This window comes from Capricornis sumatraensis, chromosome 1 (assembly GCF_032405125.1).
Source record: "Capricornis sumatraensis isolate serow.1 chromosome 1, serow.2, whole genome shotgun sequence".
Lineage (NCBI taxonomy): Eukaryota > Metazoa > Chordata > Mammalia > Artiodactyla > Bovidae > Capricornis > Capricornis sumatraensis.
Window position 1 is genome coordinate 262541373 of NC_091069.1, and position 22178 is coordinate 262563550.

At 41.4% G+C, this 22178-nt stretch overlaps 1 protein-coding gene across 1 annotated transcript in view; it reads left to right on the forward strand.

Moving 5' to 3' along the window:
* KCNH8 (potassium voltage-gated channel subfamily H member 8) overlaps nucleotides 1-22178 on the forward strand; it is a 471946-nt gene that overhangs the window by 299159 nt on the left and 150609 nt on the right. Inside the window, exons 6-7 of the mRNA XM_068978142.1 lie at nucleotides 4421-4578; nucleotides 9059-9266. Coding sequence (XP_068834243.1) covers nucleotides 4421-4578; nucleotides 9059-9266 — 366 coding nt within the window. The remainder of the gene's footprint in view (nucleotides 1-4420; nucleotides 4579-9058; nucleotides 9267-22178) is intronic.

Sequence of the window (22178 nt, forward strand, 5' to 3'; positions counted from 1 at the left end):
AATACACACGACATTTTTTCCTTCAGTTTGATAATGAACTTATTGACTCAGCTTAGCCTGTGTTTTGGAAACCAAAGCTCACTGAAGGGCTTGGTAAACAACTCTTTGGGTTTCTCCCTCATAAGACGGCAATCTAAATGCCTAGCCTGAGCTTTCTTTTAAAAACCATGAAGCTGAAATCTCTGCTTTATTTCAACAGCTGATGATCTAAGCTGTTAAATTGCTCTGCTAACACACAAATCCGGGAGTTTAGAAAGTTAGACAGGAAGAATGAAACGTTCACGTGTGGCTCTGACAGCTCCCAGCCCCGCACTGGACTCCCGGCCCTGCCCAGAACTCCCGGCCCCGCCCTGGACTCCCAGCCCCGCCCAGAACTCCCAGCCCCGCCCTGGACTCCCAGCCCCGCCCAGAACTCCCAGCCCATCCTGGGGGCGTGTCTTGGGGCATGTCGGTGCTTCATGTGAAGACATTTTCACTCTGGTGAAAATCACCTTGGGACTGTGCTCAGCCTTCGTGAGAGGCTCAGCAACTAGCTTCAGCCTTCATTCTCTAACGTAATTCTCAGTGTTAACAGGGGGAGTATTTTTAATAGTTTTATTCCTTGACAAAAGTATAACTTCATCATAAGTTAGATCATTCACAATAGTCTAGAACATTAATGCTTTCTTTTTGAGTCATCTAGAACCTCCTTCCAGAGCTGAGATATGACTGGTCTCTGTTAAGACATCAAAACCCAAAGCACACAATTAGAACTCAAGAGACTTGAACTGGGACTTGCTCTTTCCCTAACTAGCTGTGTGGCTTAATTTTTGCTTTAGTTTCCTTGTCTGTGTGATCCTGGAGAGATCACTTGACTTTTTTTCTGCCTCAGTTTTCTCATCTGTGAAAGGGGTTAACAGAAGTGCTTACCTGTTAGCATTGTAATAAGAAGTCAATCTTCTTCATCGCAAGAAGATGCAATGGTTCTGAAGGTCCTGGAGCGGCACTGGGCTCATATTAAGAACCTGTGTGTTGTCTTGTAATAATGTAATACTGATCTGCTTTGTCATAATTCCTGTATTATCTCATCTCACAGGCTATGATGAAAACCAGATGACTCAGTAAATTTTGTACTAGTTTGTATTGCTACGTAGTCAATTACCACAAACGTATCATCTGAAAACGATGCCCATTCTTTGTCTCATGGCTCCTATAGGTCAGAGGTCCAGCTCTAGCTTAGCTGAAGTCTCTGCTCAGGGCCTCACCAGGTTGAAATCGAGGTGTCATCTTTTGCTCTTTCCTGGATCTCAGGATTCTCTTCCATTCCCATGTGGCTGTTGAACGCATGTCATTTCTTTATGGTTGTGGAACAATATCTACCGTTCCTTGGTAGATATCTAGGAGGGGTCTCTCCCAGCCATTAGATGCTGCCCTCCATTCCCAGCCATGTAGTCCATCCCAGAATGTGACAGTTGCTTTCTTCCAGGCCAGGAAGAGCGTGCCTCCCTGCTTTCCAATTCCTTAACACCAGAGGAAGAAAACTCTGCTTTAAAGGGCTCACCTCATTAGGGTAGGCCACACAGACCACCTCCCTTTAGCTCTATAATGTAATGTGATCATGCCTTGATGTCTCGTCATGCTCACAGGGTACACCGTGACTCAGGGAAGAGATGGGAGGCGGTGGTAGCTGAGGGGAGAGGAGATAGGGGAGGGAAACAGACTTCTGCCTTCAAATGTGACAAGAAGTGAAAAGTAAAAGTGATATACAAATATGAAATGCACATTATTGTAATTTCATTATTGTTATTACAATCATGATGGCAACAAGTTTTTAACCTCATACACTATTCCACTTATTTTCAATGGCTTAAATTAGCTATAAAGAGCACTCTAATTCATTTTGAAATTATGTAGTTCGTAACTCCTTAAATTCCTATTCCTTTTAGGGTGTTTGCGTCCCACATTCTGCCCTTTGAGCTTTGTCCCTAAATCATGATGCTCCCCGTGAAGCCACTCCTCAGAGAAATGCACCTCTGTTGGAGCCACCAGTTCATAAGGAGCTCAGCCCTCATCGCGTTTACAGGGACACACCAATCCTGAAATTCCCCATAGGTTAGTTGTACTTAACTAGCAACCTAACTGTCCATCGGCAGATGAATGGGTAAAGAAGATGTGTTACATAGGTGCAGTGGCATCCCACTCAGTCATAAAAAGGAATATGGAATAACGCCCTTTGCAGCAACAAGGCTGGACCGAGAGAGTGTCACACTGAGCAAACTAAGTCAGACAGAGAACAGAAATCATATGTCATCACTTACATGGGAACCTAAAATCTGATACAAGTGAGCTTACTTACAGAACACTCAGGCTCACAGGCTTGAAAAAACAGACATGGTTGCCAGAGGGGAAAGTGGTGGGAGACGGAGCGGGAGGTGGGGACTGAACACACACACGATCGGATGTGAGATGGGCTTCTTAGGTGGCGCTAGTGGTAGGTAGCCCACCTGCCATGCAGGAGACGTAAGGGACGCGGGTTCGATCCTTGGGTCGGGAAGGTCCCCTGCAGGAGGCCATGGCAACCCACTCCAGTACTCTTGCCTGGAGAATCCCATGGACAGAGGAGCCTGATGGGCTACTGTCCATAGGGTCACAGGGAGCCGGACGTGACTGGAGCAGCCTAGCACGCGTGACGTATATAAAGCAGATGGCCGGTGAGCCTATCCTCTATGTCCCCATCCCCACTGCTGCTCTGCAGACAGGCTCATCAGCACCGTCTTTCCAGATTCCATACATGCGTTAACATACAATATTTGGTTTTCTCTGACTTACTTCACTCGTATAATACGCTCTAGGTTCGTCCACCTTCTTAAAACTGACGTACTTGTGGACGCATTGCAGGGAGGGAGGAAAAGATGAATTGAAAGTGGAATGTGGGGGCACATACATCACCATACGTAGAATAGATAGCCGGGGGCATCGCCATACATAGACTAGATAGCCGGGGCAAGTTTGCCGGAGGACACAGGGAGCTCAGCCCAGTGCTCTGAGACAGCCAGAACGGGTGGGAGGGGAGGGCATGGGTGGGAACGAGGCTCCGAGGGGAGGGGACGCACGCGTGCCTGTGGCTGATTCATGCTGACGCATGGCAGAAACTAACACACTATTGTAAAGCAATTATCTTCCATTTAAAAATAAGTAAATTTAAAATTTTAAAAAATAGATAATTAACAAGGACTTACTGGATAGCACAGGAAACTACTCATTTTTTTGTAATAACCTGTATGGGGAAATAATCTGAAAAAGAATGCAAATGTATATATGTACAAGTGATTCAGTTTGCTGTACACCTGAAATTAACACATTTTAAATTAACTATACTCCAATGTAAAGTAAAAATTAAACTGAGAAATAAAGCAAATTAAGGAAAAAATGAACTTTTCCAATGCTTTAGTGATATTTAATCCAGGAGGTATGTGAGAGACTCAGCGAAGTCTACTCACAGGCAGCCTGACTGAGCTCTAGACGACACACAGGGCTATGGACTTGTCCTTTGACCAACACTCACAAGGATATCATATATTATAAAAAGTTTGATAAGTAGTAAAATACAAGTGTAAAATAAATACAAATATAAAATAAACATAAAAATTCAATATATTAAAAGGGTGATACAAGTAAAGATTGATAAACGATTGCATCTTCCCTTTAAATGAAATAGGGAATTTAACCCGGAAATCCAAACAAGAAATTTCTGGTATTTTGTGAATACAAACACCTTCAGGGAAGGGATGAATTTCATACCCATACAGAGATTACTAAAGCTTTTGTATGCACAGGAGTGTACTATTGGGAAAATAAGTTAGGAAGAGTACAGACTGCAGAGCATGCCTGTGCCCAGCGCTGCCTCTGCCGCTGTTGCCAAGATGATCACGAGGGGCTACTTTTCCCACTGAGACGTGGTCTCTGCCTCTTGAATACCGTCTACTATGAGCTGTCTACTGTGATAATACTGCCTACTGGAAGGTGCTCTAGGGAGGAAGGGAAAGAACCTACACCAAGGTCTTAGGACAACGTCAATACGCAGGGAGATTCATTTAGTATCCGTTGCCTATTGTTCTTCTTCTTCTTAATTTATTTTGAATTTTAACATGTGGCCCAAAGTCTAGAATGCATGAAGTGCTCAAAAAATACTTTCTTCACCCTTCTCCAATACTTGTTTTTTGAGTTGAACTGGATCTGTCAGAAACAGTGTTTCGGATGTTGTCAACCTGAAATAAGTTAAGAGGCGGCTGCTCGTCTCACCTAACACGATTGCCTTCCTCCCTTCCTCCTTCCCGCCCGCCTGGCTGTCTTCCTCCCGCCTTCTCTTCTTTCCTGCCTTTCCTCCTCCTCCCTCCCTTTCTCCTAACTCCTCTTTCTCTCCTCTTTTGTTCTCGCTCAGATATCATTTTGAATTTTCGAACGACCTATGTCAGCAAGTCTGGCCAAGTCATCTTTGAAGCGAGATCAATCTGCATTCACTACGTCACCACGTGGTTCATCATCGATCTAATCGCTGCCCTGCCCTTTGACCTCCTGTATGCTTTCAATGTCACAGTGGTGAGTCCTTGTAAAAATGCTAGATTGAGCAGAGCTCTAAATAATAAGACTACCAGCAGAAATCAAGCATCCTCTTGAATTTTTATTGATATCTGTTAACTTCTCTTTATTCATCTAAAGCATTTTTTATGATTTCTTACAGGAAAGAAAGGATGCCCACTTGTAATCATAGCTATTTTTACTATTTAACAATTGACACTCTTAAAAGCATTAAGTGCTCCCTTCTAAATAGACTTTCAAGAAGGTATAATAGCATTTTTGGACCAGTCATGCAATTTGCTGCTAGAATAACCAAATTTAGCAGGCAAAAATTTACCAAGCATTTGTTCAAATTAAACATTGACAAGCCTTCCCAAAAGAAATTATATTCTCTATCAAGAATTAAAAACATAGTTTTCAATATTAAACAAAGTGATCAATATTTCAAGTACGATCATTACTTACTTCATAATGAAGACTGAACTGTACTCCTGACTATTTAGTACAAATCTGTGCACTTGTTAACTGCTTGCATAATAGTATTTTTCTTTTCTTTTTCTTTCCATATATATATTTTTTTTTTTAAGTTGGGAAGTTGAGAGTGTCAACATCGCTAAAAGGTTTATAACTCAACTGAAAAGAAAGCTCTGGGGGAAATCTAGTATATAATATCAATCAGTGTTAAACCGAATTGCTATCTGAACTTTTTAACGTGCTTTTCAAGACTGAATTTGACTAGATAAGTATACTGTAATGAAAGTATAATGACTTAAAACAAGGCGTCTGCAAGACTGCCAAAAAATATCCCAAAGAAATATATAATGCATAAAATATAAGAAAAATTTTCCAAATTATCCTGGAGAATTGTTAAATAAGTGGTGTCTCATAGACTTTGCTGTAAATCAACTTGCTACTCTGCTTCTACTAATAATAGTTTTTATATTCCATTTTTCTTTGGGCACTGAACAAATAGCATAAACTTAAAAATTTATATTATATGATATAAAGTATTGAATATATACAGTATAAAATACATAAGATGCTTAGATATGATTAAAAGTTTTCATTGCCTAAAATTAACATGGGTAAAGAATTTTTTGAGATGTCTAATTTTCATAATTTGATGGATTTTAAATGCTTGCACATTTTTGCTGTGCTTTTGCTATCTTTTTTCATTTTCACTTGTGAAATAAAGAGCATTAATTCTTTATAAAGGTGAAGTTATGAATCAAATCTATGTCCGAAAGTAAGAAAAAGAAGGAAGGAAGGAATCTCTCTTATCAGTGATATTTTTTCTGCTTTTCATAGGGGTGAGCATGTAATCATTTAACAAATTGGCTTATAAGTTTGTTATTCCTCCCAATAAATTAGTCAACATCAAATATTCTATTTGAATAGAAAAGCTTGTTTAAAATAGTATATTTATTTCCCAGGAGAGCATAAGTTATGAGGAAAAGTCTATAAGTTATACTTTTGTTACACTACACAGACTTAACAAAAAGAAAAGCAGGAGCAAACAAATACATAACAAAAGTGCTGATTTTCCAGACCTAAAATGGAGCCAGTTAGTGAATCTTCATAGGTGACATTCAAAAACGTATGACAGATTTTAGTGTGGGCTGTGTCCACAATTGCTGACGGCAAATATTTTATGCACAGCTTACACGTTTTTTTATTAAAACTCACTAGGTATAAGTCACTGTGAGAGGCATGGCAGATAAAATTATGGATGAGTCATAGAAAGTACGATGGAGTGAAGAAGGCTAATGTATGAATTCAAGTTTTGTCGCTTACCATCTAAGTGACTTCCTGGGGGAGTTAGTGTCAAAATAGGCCCCAAACCATAAAAATTCCTGCAGGGTTTCTGAGCAGCCTAAAAAAAGGCAATCTTTCTGTAAAATACCTTGCCAAGAGTCTCATACCTAGAAAGACCTCAGCACATGTTAACTGGCTTTTTGCTTTCTCTTTTTTTTTAATTCCCTAGTTGATAGTCAGGCGATGGCTATGGCCACTTGGTAATGGGAAACTGCTAATTCATAGGAGTTTTTAATGAAGGCGTTCCCTCATCGTCTTGAAGCTATCTACAAGGTGCTTGTAATTCTCATCAGTGACAAATTTACAGCAGCGTCCCAAGAATGAGAAGACTCCTTTCTCTTTTTCAGATTATATATTTCCATCTAAATCAAATATGCCTCTTTCTTGAACCGTTCATCAAGAGCCCAAATTCATGTTTTACAGCAGGAAGTTGTTAACTCCAATAGGAACACATATAACTTTCTTAAACTGCCAGCAAAACCCCTGGGGCTGCCTCTTCCTGGACTCCCAGGCTCATATCTCTTTTCACGCCATTTTGCAAATGGCTGTTGTTCTTGTGGAAGGGCAGCCCCACATTTGTCCCTCAAACATCCCTTTTCAGAGGAAACAGGGAGCTTGCCTGCATCCACACTCTGTGTTCAAGACGGTGTGTTCGTCTGCTCAGGCAGCTGTAGCAAACCATCATGACCTGCCGGCTTCAACAACAGGAATTTATTTCTTGCAGCCCTGAGAGCTGGGAGGTCTCAGATCAAGGTGCTCGCCAGTTTGGTTCTTGGTGCGAGCTCCTTCAGGCTTGCAGATGGCTGCCTTCTTTCTGTATCCTCACGAGGCCCCCAGACAGGAAGCGGAGGGAAGGATGGAGGGGCTGGTCCCTTCCTACAGAGACGTTAATCCCATCTTGAGGACCCCACCTTCATGACCTCGTGTAAGCCTAACGAACCTCATGTAAACCTCCCAAAGACCCCATCTCTAAATACTGTCACAGAGGGTTAGGGTTTCAAGATATGACATTTTCAGGGACACAATTCAGTCCACAGTAGATGGTTATCCCCCATCTGAGACTTCTGCTCCAGGTTTCACTTTACGTATAAAACTGTCATCTATCAGATTCACCTACCTATAAAATAACTTCATGCCTAGTAAATCCTGTAAGCTGGCTTATAATCGGCTGGAGAAGAAATAGATGAGAACTTGGTGGAACAAGAAGAAAGTAAACTCAACCTAGAAACTGACAAAATGGAATAAAAGGCCACAGCTACCTGGCAAGTTCCTCAATTACATGACCTTAGGATTTTTTTTTAAGCCGTACCTCATTGCTTGTGGGATCTTAAATTCCCTGCCCAGTGATAGAACCCGGGCCCCCTGCAGTGGAAGAGTGGAATCTTAAACCCCTGGCTCTCCGGGGAATTCCCATCCTTCTGATGTTTTTATATTTCAATATAGAATAATTCACAAGATTACAACTGAAAGCACTTTTATTGGTTACCTATTGTTACGGTGAGCCTGGGGTGTTTCGTATCTTCACATAACCATTTATCCATTCACTCACTTAACAGAAATGTGTCAGGCACCTTTCTAAGTACAGCGTTTCTTGGAGATGAGGGGAGATGGCTGGAAGAGGGAGAAACTGGAAGTCAGTCGACTCCAAATAATTACAAAGGCAAACTCTCCAAAGATGCTGGGCTTGTTTATGATCCTGCCTAAAAAGGAAAATTATTCTCAGGTATAATCATACAAGCCACCTGCTTGCCCTTTATTCATGGTTCACCCCTCCGATTAGAATAGATCGAGGAATTCGTCAAACTCTGTTTGCACATGAGTTAGTATATTATCTGACTTCTCCTTTCTCTCAGAAGGTGTGAGAAGAGTGTAGATTAGTAAGAGCGCTGGGTCAGTAGACACTCGCCTTTCTGGTGGACTCCATGCTGGGCATTTTTCAGTTGAGCCCTAAAGTCAGGAAAATAACCCCTTAACAATAAGTCTAATTTTTTTAAAAAAATTTTAGACCATACAAAGGCAGAATCTAGGAGATTTTTCCAAAATGTTGTTCCAATTGCTTTTGGTTCCCTAAGCATGTAAGTTTATCAGAGAGCTCAGAATGTCTGTGCTTCGGGCAGGTGTTTTCTCTGTCTGTTAGCAATGTTAAAAACAAGAGAGCAAACACGTGAGTCAGGCAGGGCAGGCGGGGCTGCTGCTGTTGTGAGAGGACCTTAGGCAGGTCTCTAGGTCTCGTTATTTAAAACCGAGAAACCCAAGTGATCGCGTTACCGCCCCAGTGATTGCCCTCAGTCTGCCGTTTTCTGGGGAAGGGGCTCCCTTCCGTGGAAGAGGGGCAGTGGAAGGAGAGGGCCTGAGAGAGGGGGGACACGTCTCCCTTCGGTGCTAGTCCCATCCTGTGCTTCAGCTCGGTATCAGAATCCTAGAAAGTTATGTCCAGGCCCATAATAGGGGAAAAGGTAAGCCTTAAGGAAGATAAGCACTCGCTCAGAGAAATCAAATGGCCCTCCCAGTCTTTACGTTACCAGCTTCCGGTAACATGTCAAGAAGACAGAAACGGCCCCAAGGTGCGCTTAGCGCGGGCGTGCCGGCTGCACCAGCGCTGGTCCCGGGCGCCTCCCGCGGCTGCGGCTGGCGGCCCGCGGCGGCCGCGGGGCCCGAGCCCGGCTGAGCGCTGTCGCCCCTGCAGGTGTCCCTGGTGCACCTCCTGAAGACCGTGCGGCTGCTGCGCCTCCTGCGCCTCCTGCAGAAGCTGGACCGCTACTCCCAGCACAGCACGATCGTCCTGACTCTGCTCATGTCCATGTTCGCCCTGCTGGCCCACTGGATGGCGTGCATCTGGTACGTCATCGGAAAAATGGAGAGGGAAGACAACAGCCTTCTGAAGTGGGAAGTTGGTAAGGGCTTGCTTTTGCCGCATTTTCCATTGTTAAGTGAGAAGGAGGCCTGTCTAGAGTTTGGAGAAGGTGAAAGATAAGCCTATAAATACTGATATCTGTATTCTGACTATCTATTAGTCTCCTTGTGGGGAGATGTGTGGAGAGAGACCATGATACAAGTGATGGCTTTTGAGTGAGTTTTCTGAACAACCTTGCATTTTTTTTCAAAGAACAATGGGTTAAGGTCTCAATGGTGAACTTTTAAATATGACCAGCGTGTGCATAGAAATGTTTAGATCTAAAGTCATGTGTGATATTATCTTGAAAAATCTGATGGAGGGTTAGTAACAGTAAACTTGGCCAGTCACTACAATATTTTTAAATCATAAGAAAATGATCATTTGCATCTGAGATGGCAAGTTAATAATAGAAAAATTTTACTATTTTCTCCTTTTTTAAAAAAAGAGAAAGAACACTATCATACTATCTTTCCGTATTTAGTATACTTTGGGAACTTGCAATGATAAAGAAGATGGGATATTTACAAATATAATTTGTAAAATTTTATTTCCCCATAATCCATGGGCATTTAAGGGAGTTGTTCCAAGTGTTACATAATTCTGCATAAATGAATCTGAAATGTTCTGCACATGTGCGTATTTTTAAACATATCAACCGCAAGGACTTTATAGAAAATGAAAATTCTGAAGGCTATAACCCTCTATTTTAAAATATCTGTGTCCTTCTCACAGTCTTTCTTTTTAGAGAATTGTCACAGTACCTTATGTAGGGTATTTTTTCTTCCTAATCTGACATTTAATCAGAGAATCTGTTCCTTGGCTAGCTAGAAAATCCTTCATTTATCTTCTCCAAAAATCAATCTTGGACTTTTGAAAGAAGCTCAGATCTTTGCACAGAGATAAAGCTGCAAGAGATTCCCAAGAAGAAAAAAAAATGTTCTAAGTTCTTATATGAGCACTTAGTGGCAGAGAGCATTTAGAACATCCCTGAGTGGACTCTAATAAATGCCAGTCTTCACCATAGGCCATATGCAAAGCCTTCACAGGGCATCTTTGGAGAATGAGCTGGAGAACTTAAGACAGCACATTCAAGGGAGTGAATCTCCTGTCTGCTGCTGCTGCTAAGTCGCTTCAGTCGTGTCCAACTCTGTGCGACCCCAAAGACAGCAGCCCACCAGGCTCTGACCATGGGACTCTCTAGGCAAGAACACTGGAGTGGGTTGCCATTTCCTTCTCCACTGAAGCTCCTGTCTAGGTTCTCAAAACTGACGTCTCAGTTTTGTCCTGGAGCTACACAGAGAAACTGATGCATCTGATAATTTTCATCTCAGAATCATTTTCTTATGTTCTTATCACAACATTTTTCTATACTTTGCTGTAGACATCCATTCTCAGAAATGAAGTAAAAAAGAGCAATAAAGTCATACAATGGAAGCAAAAAATCTTACATAAAGAGACTATGAGCTGGAAGAGAGAGAGGGAGAAAAAGAGAGGGACAGAGAGATGGGGAAAGGAGATTTGACTAAAAGGAGAATCAAAGTCTGGACTGTACTTGGATTAAAACATCTTCTGTCCTTCAATATTGGCTCCTTCTCTATGAGTTTGTCCAGAAGGCTTCTTCATCAGTCTCTAGCATGCTCCTAATGTTGTCCAGTGAGTTACGGCACTAAATCTCTGCCTTTGTTGTGAATCCATATTAATTCTGATTTGTGATCAGTTACCTGACTGCCTTTTGGACCTGACCTAATTTCTCTCACCTATACACTCGTATTAATTCGTAAGGTTAGTCTAGTCTGAGAGTCTCCAGACAAGGAAATTCAGCTTATGCACACTCTCAAATTCAGCTGTAGAAGGAAAACTTTTTGTTTTTCATTTCCAACATACTAGTCCTGCTGCAGACTGACTAATCAGCTTACTGTTTTTCATCCAACAAATATGCAGAGATATTTATTTTCCAAGAAAAAGGAGCCACCCCCTTGAACTGCTTCTGCATTGCCCCCTGCCACACCTACTCTCTGTCTGGGTGTTACGGCTCAGCGTCATGAATGGGGCCCTGTAAGCTGGAAGTCAGTTCATAAAGAGTGTTGGCAAAACACAGCGATGGGGAAACCCTGGGCTGAGGGCAATGGGTCTGTCCTTTCATCACAACTCAAGCATCCATCAACCGTGAGCTTTCTCGTGATTTTGTTCACCTGCCTGGGCCTGTTTCCTCATCTATAACATGAGAAAACAGGCTAATAACTTGAAAGGCTATTTCAGCTTCCACGATTTATGACTTTAATGGAAGAACAAATTCAGTTTTGTGTACTTAATATATCTATTTCCTACTATAGTTCAGTGCCCATATTAACCAGCAGAAGCAACCATCCAATGTCAACAACTTTGAGGGATGTGTCAGGAAGGGCGTCTTATGGTGACAGCATGTCAAGGAAATGATCTGTTTCACTAAGTTACGATTAAAAAAATAACAGAGAGTTTATCTTTAGAGAATTAGACTTGCTGTCCAAACACCTCTTGAGGTATGGTCAGGAAGGTAGTATGCTAATTATGTCTGTCAATATTGGGTTTTATAATCTTGACTGCAAGGACTTTCCCTTCTCCTAAAATTACTTGGATCGTTTGCTCCTTTGGAACATTTTCCAGCTGAGATTTGGACACAAATTAAATAATTATGACCTCTCCCACCTAATTTTATAATGAAGCAGCCGAGAGTCTAGGCTAATTTAGTTTTCACTCTGTAATTTGTCCACTAATAATATGCTTTACCTTTTCTGGTCCAATTACCATGAATCAGAAAATTCAACACACACATAAAACCTGATTAGAGAACACATTGTTCTTTATGTTTTGACTAATAGCAGATGTACAGAACAGATTCATCTTCCCAAGGAATAAAGTGGAACTTCCTTTCTCATCACTGTTAACTTCCTTGAAATAATTTTTTCCCTTTTGTCCTTGACAGGCATGCTTCCTGAAAGAGTTCCAATGTTTTGCATCAGACCAAACTGAAGCTAACCTTTAAAAAACATTTTATAATGTCCCTTCTTTATAGTATGACTTCCCTGATAACTCAGACAGTAAAGCGTCTGTCTACAATGTGAGAGACTCGGGTTTGATCCCTGGATTGGGAGGATCCCCTGGAGAAGGAAATGGCAATCCACTCCAGTACTATTGCCTGGAAAATCCCATGGACAGAGGAGCCTGCTAGGCTACAGTCCATGGGGTTGCAAAGAGTCGGACATGACTGAGTGACTTCACTTTTCTTTATAGTATATTTTTGTAAGGAAGAATTAATACTCCTAAGGTCAATTCTATCAGAGGTGAGTTATAAGCTGATTTTCCTCGTGTTCTGTTTTACTTCATATTTTTATGTGTTCCTATACCGTATTTTAAGGAAATTGAGATCTGGCTTATTGTTTTAGGCTGGGAAGGACCTTACTCCAGCTCTTTGACTTTATGGTGAGAAATCCAGCTCCAGGTTCACAGACTCTTTCGTGACAGGGGCTTTTGTCCACTGTGCCCACCCCTGCTTCCTTACTGCGGTGTGCGATTCCTGGTGTGTGGACATGTGGAGAAAGAGTTTTTGAACAAATCAATATTCAAGGTCATTTCATTACTAAGTGACAGTCAAGAGGCGAGAGCCTGGGTCCCTCACTCCTCGCGCTGCTGTCGAGTCACCAGGTCGTGTCTGACTCTTCACAACCCTAGGGACTGTAGCCAGCCAGGCTCCCCTGTCCTTGGGATTCTGGAATACTGAATACTCCACGAATACTGGAGTGTGTGGCCATGCCCTCCTCTAGGGTGTCTGCCTGACCCAGGGATGGAACCCGCGTCTCTCCTGTCTCCTGCATTGACAGGCGGGTTCTATACCACGAGTGCCACCTGGGAGCCCATGTACCTGATTCACTTAGAAACTAATACAACATTATAAATCAACAGTACTCCAATGAAAAATTAATTTAAAAAATTGAATCCAGTGAAGAGGTGACATTTTTGTATTAGTGATGATTCTTGATTGCAAGCAGAGATAGAAAAGGAATTTGTTAGTAGGACATGCAGACTCAGAAATAGAAAGATGGAAACTAAGACTTAGGAGAAGAATGTGAGCCAGACGCCCCAGTGCAGGAGGCTCAGGTGCTGACATTTTGCGAAGATGACCTGGATGTGTGTCTGCCTTTGTAGATCCCTTGAGCAAGAGTCTTGACCTTCTGTTCATCTGGGATTCACAGTCCCTGAAAGGAGAATCTGATTGGCAGAGCTTCTATCAGATGCTCAGACATGCACTGCCAGGCAGGTGGGGGCGGGGGGGAGCCCCACCAGCGACCTTACACTTTCATGGTTAGAAGTGGGGCCCTCTGTCTCGCTATTACTGTACACAATGAAGAGGACTGCCCTCTCATAGGATTTCAGACAGCCCCCACTCAAAAAAAAAATGTCTTATACAATAACATCTTTCAGTTCAGTTCAGTTCAGTCACTCAGTTGTGTCCGACTCTTTGCAACCCCATGAATCGCAGCACACCAGGCCTCCCTGTCTATCACCATCTCCCAGAGTTCACTCAGACTCACGTCCATCGAGTCCGTGATGCCATCCAGCCATCTCATCCTCTGTCGTCCCCTTCTCCTCCTGCCCCCAATCCCTCCCAGCATCAGAGTCTTTTCCAATGAGTCAAGTCTTTGCGTGAGGTGGCCAAAGTACTGGAGTTTCAGCTTCAGCATCATTCCTTGCAAAGAAATCCCAGGGCTGATCTCCTTCAGAATGGACTGGTTGGATCTCCTTGCAGTCCAAGGGACTCTCAAGAGTCTTCTCCAGCACCACAGTTCAAAAGCATCAATTCTTCGGTGCTCAGCCTTCCTCACAGTCCAACTCTCACATCCATACATGACCACAGGAAAAACCATAGCCTTGACTAGATGGACCTTTGTTGGCAAAGTAATGCCTCTGCTTTTGAATATGCTGTCTATGTTGGTCATAACTTTTCTTCCAAGGAGTAAGTGTCTTTTAATTTCATGGCTGTAGTCACCATCGGCAGTGATTTTGGAGCCCAAACAAATAAAGTCTGACAGTGTTTCCACTGTTTCCCCATCTATTTCCCATGAAGTGATGGGACCAGATGCCATGAGCTTCATTTTCTGAATGTTGAGCTTTAAGTCAACTTTTTCACTCTCCTCTTTCACTTTCATCAAGAGGCTTTTTAGTTCCTCTTCAATTTCTGCCATCAGGGTGGTGTCATCTGCATATCTGAGGTTATTGATATTTCTCCCAGCAATCTTGATTCCAGCGTGTGCTTCTTCCAGCCCGGCGTTTCTCATGATGTACTCTGCATATAAGTTAAATAAGCAGGGTGACAATATACAGCCTTGATGTACTCCTTTTCCTATTTGGAACCAGTCTGTTGTTCCATGTCCAGTTCTAACTGTTGCTTCCTGACCTGCATATAGGTTTCTCAAGAGGCAAGTCAGGTGGTCTGGTATTCCCATCTCTTTCAGAATTTTCCACAGTTTCTTGTGATCCACACAGTCAAAGGCTTTGGCATAGTCAATAAAGCAGAAATAGATGTTTTTCTGGAACTCTCTTGCTTTTTCCATGATCCAGCAGATGTTGGCAATTTGATCTCTGGTTCCTCTGCCTTTTCTAAAACCAGCTTGAACATCAGGGAGTTCACGGTTCATGTATTGCTGAAGCCTGGCTTGGAGAATTTTGAGCATTACTTTACTAGCGTGTGAAGAAGTGAAGTCGCTGAGTCGTGTCTGACTCTTTGCGACCCCATGGGCTGTAGCTTACCAGGCTCCTCTGTCCATGGGATTTTCCAGGCAATAGTCCTGGAGTGGGTTGCCATTTCCTTCTCCAGGGGATCTTCCCAATCCAGTGATCGAACCCGGGTCTCCCGCATTGTAGACAGACACTTTATCGTCTGAGCCACCAGGGAAGTGTGAGATTTATGCAACTGTGCATCTTTACCTAATGCTTAAAAACACACAGTAACATTTATAAAAGCATTCATTAAAATGCGTCTGTAAATGATCATACCCCTCTCAGACATCATAGGTCACATGGACTCAGCTGGAAGGTGGGCTGTGACAGTCCTCGGTGCTCTCTTCTCCCTGTATCAGCCTGTGCTGCTGTGCCCTCCTAACAGTGGTACTTACCAGGCTTTGCTTCCTCAGCGCGGCCACACCATGGTCTGTAGCTCTCTTTTGTAGCCAAAACGCTACCTTGCATCGTTTCAAAGTTATCTCTGTTTCTAAAGCTGTGACACACTGAACTCTAAATGATCTGCTTCAGCGTTAGAGACGAGAGTACACTGTAACAGAGGGAAGCATTTTTTTTTCAATCTTGTTAATCTTTTAATCCTTTGGCAGGAGTACTCTCATCCGTTGGAGATGTCTAAACCTGTATCTGTATCACTGGAAAAAAAAAAAGAAGCCCAAAATCTAGAATGGAAAGAAAAGGATTAAGTAAGATACCATTTTCAAATTTTCATTGACAATTTAATCCTAAATCTCCTGATCCTCATTGGATAAAACATCATAAAAAGCTGATTGATTTGAAAGACTCTCTAGTTATTAACGGCTTAGCCTTTACAAGCCTCATATAATGGGGGGGACATGACCAGGCTCATGATATTGTGAGCTGATTATTTCAATCACTGTATCAAATTTCCCTCAAGAAAGCAGGGTTGACTAGCACTCTACATTTTCAGGTTCTGTGTAAAGGATTACAAAAACATTTTTAAATAACCGTGATCTGTAGATTCTCATTCTTAGGAATGTATGAAATTAAGAAAGGGGAGAAAAAGCCTAAAATGAAGTTTTCTAACCATTAAAATGGACCCTAGTGACAGATCCCTGGACTTTTTTTCAGTACTGTCTCGAACTTTATGCTGAAATCATGTGAGGATTGTATTAGAAAACATATTCTAATTCTAGAAATTTTGAGGTGGAGCCCAAGATCCAGCATTTTTAACCACCTCCCCAGTGAGTGGGACCCCACATCATACTTTGAGTAGCAATGTTTTTAAAAGCCTTCTGACATTTTGTGAATTTCATACTCCCAGTTATAAAGTCCTAAACCAAGACCAACTGAATTCTTCTGATTTTTAATTTCTCTGTGCTTTTCCAGTTCCCATCACATCTGCAAGCTAGTTCATGTATGAACAAGAAATAAATTTAATGAGTAGAAAAATAAGTTGGAAATTTGTTCTTTCTTTACACTTTTTGGAAACAATAGATTTATATTAGATCAATATTTAACTTACATTTATTAAGTACCACCTACTGCATACACGGTGCAATGCCTAACTGTGTGCATTATCTCATCTGATATTTATTGAAATCCCCTGTGGCAGATATTTTCCACCCATTTTACAAAAACACAGAAACAAAGCCCTAAAGCTTGAAAATTTTGAAATTTCCTGAAAATTTATTTTTTAAAGTATGAAATATTTTTAACACAAAAAGTTTAGAATAAATATAATGGTCCCCTTATAAAACTTACATCTTTTTTAACATTTTGCTTTAACATGTTTATTCTGTTTCTATTTTTAAAGTCCGTGCAAGATTACAGATAAAGCCAGAAGCCCGGGGCTTCTCTGGTGGTTCAGCGGCTAAGACTCTGCGCTCCCAACTCAGGGGACCCGGGGTGGAGCCTCGGTCAGGGCATTAGACCCCGCTTAATGGAACTAAGGATCCTGTGTGCTGCCACGAAGACTGAGCAGAGCCAAATAGAATCAGTATGAAAAAAGAAAGCCAGAGCCCCACAGTCCTTCAGCTCTGCCTTGCTCCTTCTGTCTTTCCTCCTTACTGTTCAAGTGGGTGCATAAGATTTTGTTAGACACTGTTGTTACAATGCTCATATATTAGTAAAGTAATAGGATATTATTTTCCCTCGTTATTGTTTAGTCGCTAAGTCGTGTCCAACTCTTGTGACCCCACGTAACCCACCAGGCTCCTCTGTCGGGATTTCCCAGGCAAGAGTACTGGAGTGGGTTGCCATTTTCTTCTCCAGCTTTCCCTCACTATCTTCTATATAAATCATCACACATATAAGAAGTAGTAGTAATAATAATTATAATGATAATAGCAATAACAACCATTCACAAGGCTGTCTCAGTGCTAGGCATTAAGGCATCTTGTAGGAATTATTCATTTAATCTTGCCATAATTTTATGATACCAATACTGTTATCATCTTTATTTACAGATGAGAAAACCAAGGCACATAGATTGTATGGGTTGCCCTAGATAGGCAGATAATACACACAGGAGCTGGGATTTCTCTCTTCTTTGTATCTTTTTACATTCTGATTGAACTCATTTCTTCTTAAGATCAGTCCCTCACAGTTATCCATCTTACATGTTCATTTTTGGCTGTTTACTAGAAACCTATTGTGCAATAAGCTGGCTTTCTCATCCTTTCGATCGGCACTTTCTCACCCTTCCTTACCCATTCCCTTTCTGAGTTGATTTGCACCTCTCACTGTGACAGTAGTGAGTAGTGAGCAGTCAAATGCAAGTTTCTCTCGGTCCACATGCGAGAATTTCTCTGGGTCAAAGGCATGTACATCTATAGAATCAGCACAAATTGTCAAATTCTTTTGAAGCAGTTGTACTAATTAATTATGCAGTTGGTCATATTGTATGTGTTTTTTCCAGAGCTTCATCAGCAGTTGTTACCAATGTTTTGAAACTTGAGAAAATCTTGGAGGGTGTTGGGGAGTAGAGGGTATAAAAAAATGTCTAATTCTTATTTAAATTTTCATTCCCTGAGTAAGTAAAGTAGAACAAGGCAGAACATATATGTATATATAGATAGATAGATAGATTTTTTTTTTTTTTTTTTGCTGGAGAGGGTCATTCTAATTTCCTCTTTGGTAACTTAGACCCTCAATTTAATTAATCTGAAACTTCTCTTCTTTCCTAAATAATGTATTTAATGCTATACACTTCTAAGTGTTGAAGTCTCAAAAGTTGTTACTCAAACTATATGAAATTTCTGAAGCTAAAACTTTGTTACAGCTTCTAACTACATTTGTTGGCCATCACAGAATCTGGCCTCTGTGACACCGACTCTTCAGTGTCTGTTGAAGCATAATTGAATATGTTCTTTATGTGTCAGGATACTATTATGTACATAAAATTTTTTATATATAATTTTAGTTCAAGATTTTATATATGTCCTTTATATCAAGCTTCTGAATTTAATTATACAGATGGTACAGATCCTTATTAACTATTTTCTGACCAGCTATATATAGAAATTTTATTTGGTGCTTTTTCAGATATCTGTTGATTTTCCATAATTTTTGGTTCCCTTTTTATAATTCCAGTTTCTTATTTTTGTCCGTGAGGTCAAGCTTCTGAATTGAATTTAAGTATTATAAAGGCATACTGCCTTATTGTATTGCCTCAGGTTTACTTTATTAATTGAAGTTCATCATGGGCTAATTTTCTATTCATCTAACTCTTGCAAAAGATGAGCTATTTCCTCACGGATTTTGTAATTTTTTAAAAAACGTTTATTGTGAATTCATCTTTAATAGAGCTTCTTTCTTGTAGGATCCTGTACAGATTGAATGTCAGTCACTCAGCCGTGTCCAACTCTCTGTGACCCCATCCGGATTGAGTGTTACTCACTTGCTCATGTCTGACTCTGTGTGACCCCATAGGTTGTAGCCCACCAGGCTCCTCTGCCCATGGCATTCTCCAGGCAAGAATGCTAGAGTGGTTTGCCATTTCCTTCTCCAGGGAATCTTCCCGACCAGAGGCTTGAACCCGGGTCTCCCTCGTTGTGGGCAGATCCTTTACCGCCTGAGCCACCAGGGAAGCCCTGTGCAGACCGAGCCATGAGAATATTCAGAGTTCTGGCTGCTCTTTGTGTGCTTGCTTCTGCCAAGAGCAGTAGGGTTTACCCTTGCCCTAGGATCAAATGTTTAAAAATTTCTTAACTTCAAGGTTTCAGTGCTTCATGGAGCGTGTACATTTAGATACTAATGCAATGCAAGGCACAAGTCTAAATTTTTAAAATTCAAGACGCTTTTTTTTCAAACTCTGGTTTTGCTCATCATCTCTGTAAGCTGTTGGGTGAATTACTTCTACCCTTCACCTTATGTGTGTCACATTCGAACATCCCAGTTGTATACAAGGCGTCGGTTCCAGTGTCTGCAGGACTTCAGTGTGCTTTCCTGAGCACTGTGAAAGAACCATCTTGCAGCCGTGAGATCCGAGATCAGACACTGTTAATTCTTTCAAGCTGTGATCCCTGTCTCCCCAATACCATCCCCACCGCAGCGTCAGCCAGCAGACTTGCTAGTCCTCATTTTTGCATATGTACATTTCACTTCCTCTTCTGAAAGAATATGTATATTTTCAGGTGTTTCTATTAGAAAGGCTTGCACATAAGGTAAGTTCATAATCTTGCCAGAACCACAGTCTTCATTTCTGCCCAAAATAATATAACCTAAATTCCAATGTGATATTTTTGTATATTACCTCTGAAATATACAAATGGCTGTAATCTAACCCATAAAAGGCCAATTGAATAAGGGTTAATTACTTAAGACCTTATTCCCACTTGGAATGCCTTTATGGGGGGAAATCATTTAAACTTAAGACCTCAAATCTGAAATTCTTCAGGCAGAATTGTTCAGTTACCAGGAAAACAAATTATGCTGCTGTCTTAAGAAGACATCATCAAATGTGTTTAAGATACAATTATTCCTTTCCAGCGAGTGTATTAATCATAGCAATTCTTTTGGAATAAGTGACAGTTTAATGTTCTGCATATTATTTTCCTAAAAGACTAAAGATATAGAAAAAATAAAACAGAAAAAGACCTCTTTGAGATTGTTGCATTTAAACCCTACAAAGTTCTCAGTATTTACTATAAAAGAAATATTCAGACCATAAAGAATCTGCCCGCAATGCAGGAGACCTGGGTTCGATCCCTGGGTCAGAGAGATCCTCTGGAGAAGGGCATGGCAACCCACTCCAGTGTTCTTGCCTGGAGAATTCCATGGACAGAGGAGTCTGGTGGGCCACAGTTCATGGGGTTGCAAAAAGTTAGACATGACTGAGCGACTGACACAAGTATTTGTTGAGGCCTTAAGAAGGATAGTATTATGAGCTGTGAGCAAAACAAGGAATCTTAGAGCCTGCCTTTAAGAAGTGGACTTTGTTGTTAGAAATTCAAGAGGTGGACATAAAGATACACAGATTTTTTCTTTTCTTTTTTGTTTCATGTTGGTTTGGCGTAAGTTTGTACAGGCAAAAACTTCCTTGGTAATTCAGAAAGAAGTTGAAGTGCTTCTAACTGACTCTCCCTGAAGATGGCATTTGAGCTGGGCTGCAGACAATGAGTCCTGCTTTGGAGAGGCTGCGTTAGAGCACATTTAGGTGGCGAGGCGGAGCTGGGCACAGTGTGAAGAAAGGTGCAAAGGCAGGAAATCTCATGGTGTGTTTCAGAAATGGCGAGTGGATGAGATGACTCTGTTCAGTCTAGAAAACTCTTCCCCAGATGGGGGTCACAAAATAAAAAGCCTAGAGGAGAGGGGGGCCTACATTCATGGAGCAAATGGAGAAGCCGAGCACCATCTGAGGGGCCAGCCACAACCGAGCCGGAGAAAAGTATAGATGAGGGGTGACCCACGCCTCATCTTTCTAGAGAATTACAGAACTGGGACTTTGGGGGTAAATCTCTTTTAATTTTTTTTTATTTTTTTTGTCATGCCAGACACACAGTAAGTAAAAACAAGGATGCAACAAAAATAATGGATTGGAGTCTTTACTGATGATGTGCAGATACAATCCCCAAGACAACAGAGGCCAGGGAAGGTGTGACCTGATTAATACAGATTTTTCAGGAATTTTTCATTCCAATCCCAAAGAGAGGCAATGCCAAAGAATGCTCAAACTACAGCACAATTGCACTCATCTCACATGCTAGTAAAGTAATGATCAAAATTCTCCAAGCCAGGCTTCAGCAGTATGGGTACCATGAACTTCCAGATGTTCAAGCTGGTTTTAGAAAAGGCAGAGGAACCAGAGATCAAATTGCCAACATCCACTGGATCATCGAAAAAGCAAGAGAGTTCCAGAAAAACATCTATTTCTGCTTTATTGACTATGCCAAAGCCTTTGACTGCGTGGATCACAATAAACTGTGGAAAATTCTGAAAAAGATAGGAATACCAGACCACCTGACCTGCCTCTTGAGAAACCTGTATTCAGGTCAGGAAACAACAGTTAGAACTGGACATGGAACAACAGACTGGTTCCAAACAGGAAAAGGAGTGTGTCAAGGCTGTATATTGTCACCCTGCTTATTTAACTTATATGCAGAGTGCATCATGAAAAATGCTGGGCTGGAGGAAGCACAAGCTGGAATCAAGATTGCCGGGAGAAATATCAATAACCTCAGATATGCAGAAGACACCACCCTTATGGCAGAAATTGAAGAGGAACTAAAAAGCCTCTTGATGAAAGTGAAAGAGGAGAGTGAAAAAGTTGGCTTCAAGCTCAACATTCAGAAAACAAAGATCATGGCATCCGGTCCCATCACTTCATGGGAAATAGATGAGGAAACAGTGGAAACAGTGTCAAACTTTATTTTTTTGGGCCCAAAAGTCACTGCAGATGGTGATTGCAGCCATGAAATTAAAAGACGCTTACTCCTTGGAAGGAAAGTTATGACCAACCTAGACAGCATATTCAAAAGCAGAGACATTACTTTGCCAACAAACGTCCGTCTAGTCAAGGCTATGGTTTTTCCACATCATGTATGGATGTGTAATTGGACTGTGAAGAAGGCTGAGCACCGAAGAATTGATGCTTTAGGACTGTGGTGTTGGAGAAGACTCTTGAGAGTCCCTTGGACTGCAAGGAGATCCAACCAGTCTATCCTAAAAGAAACCA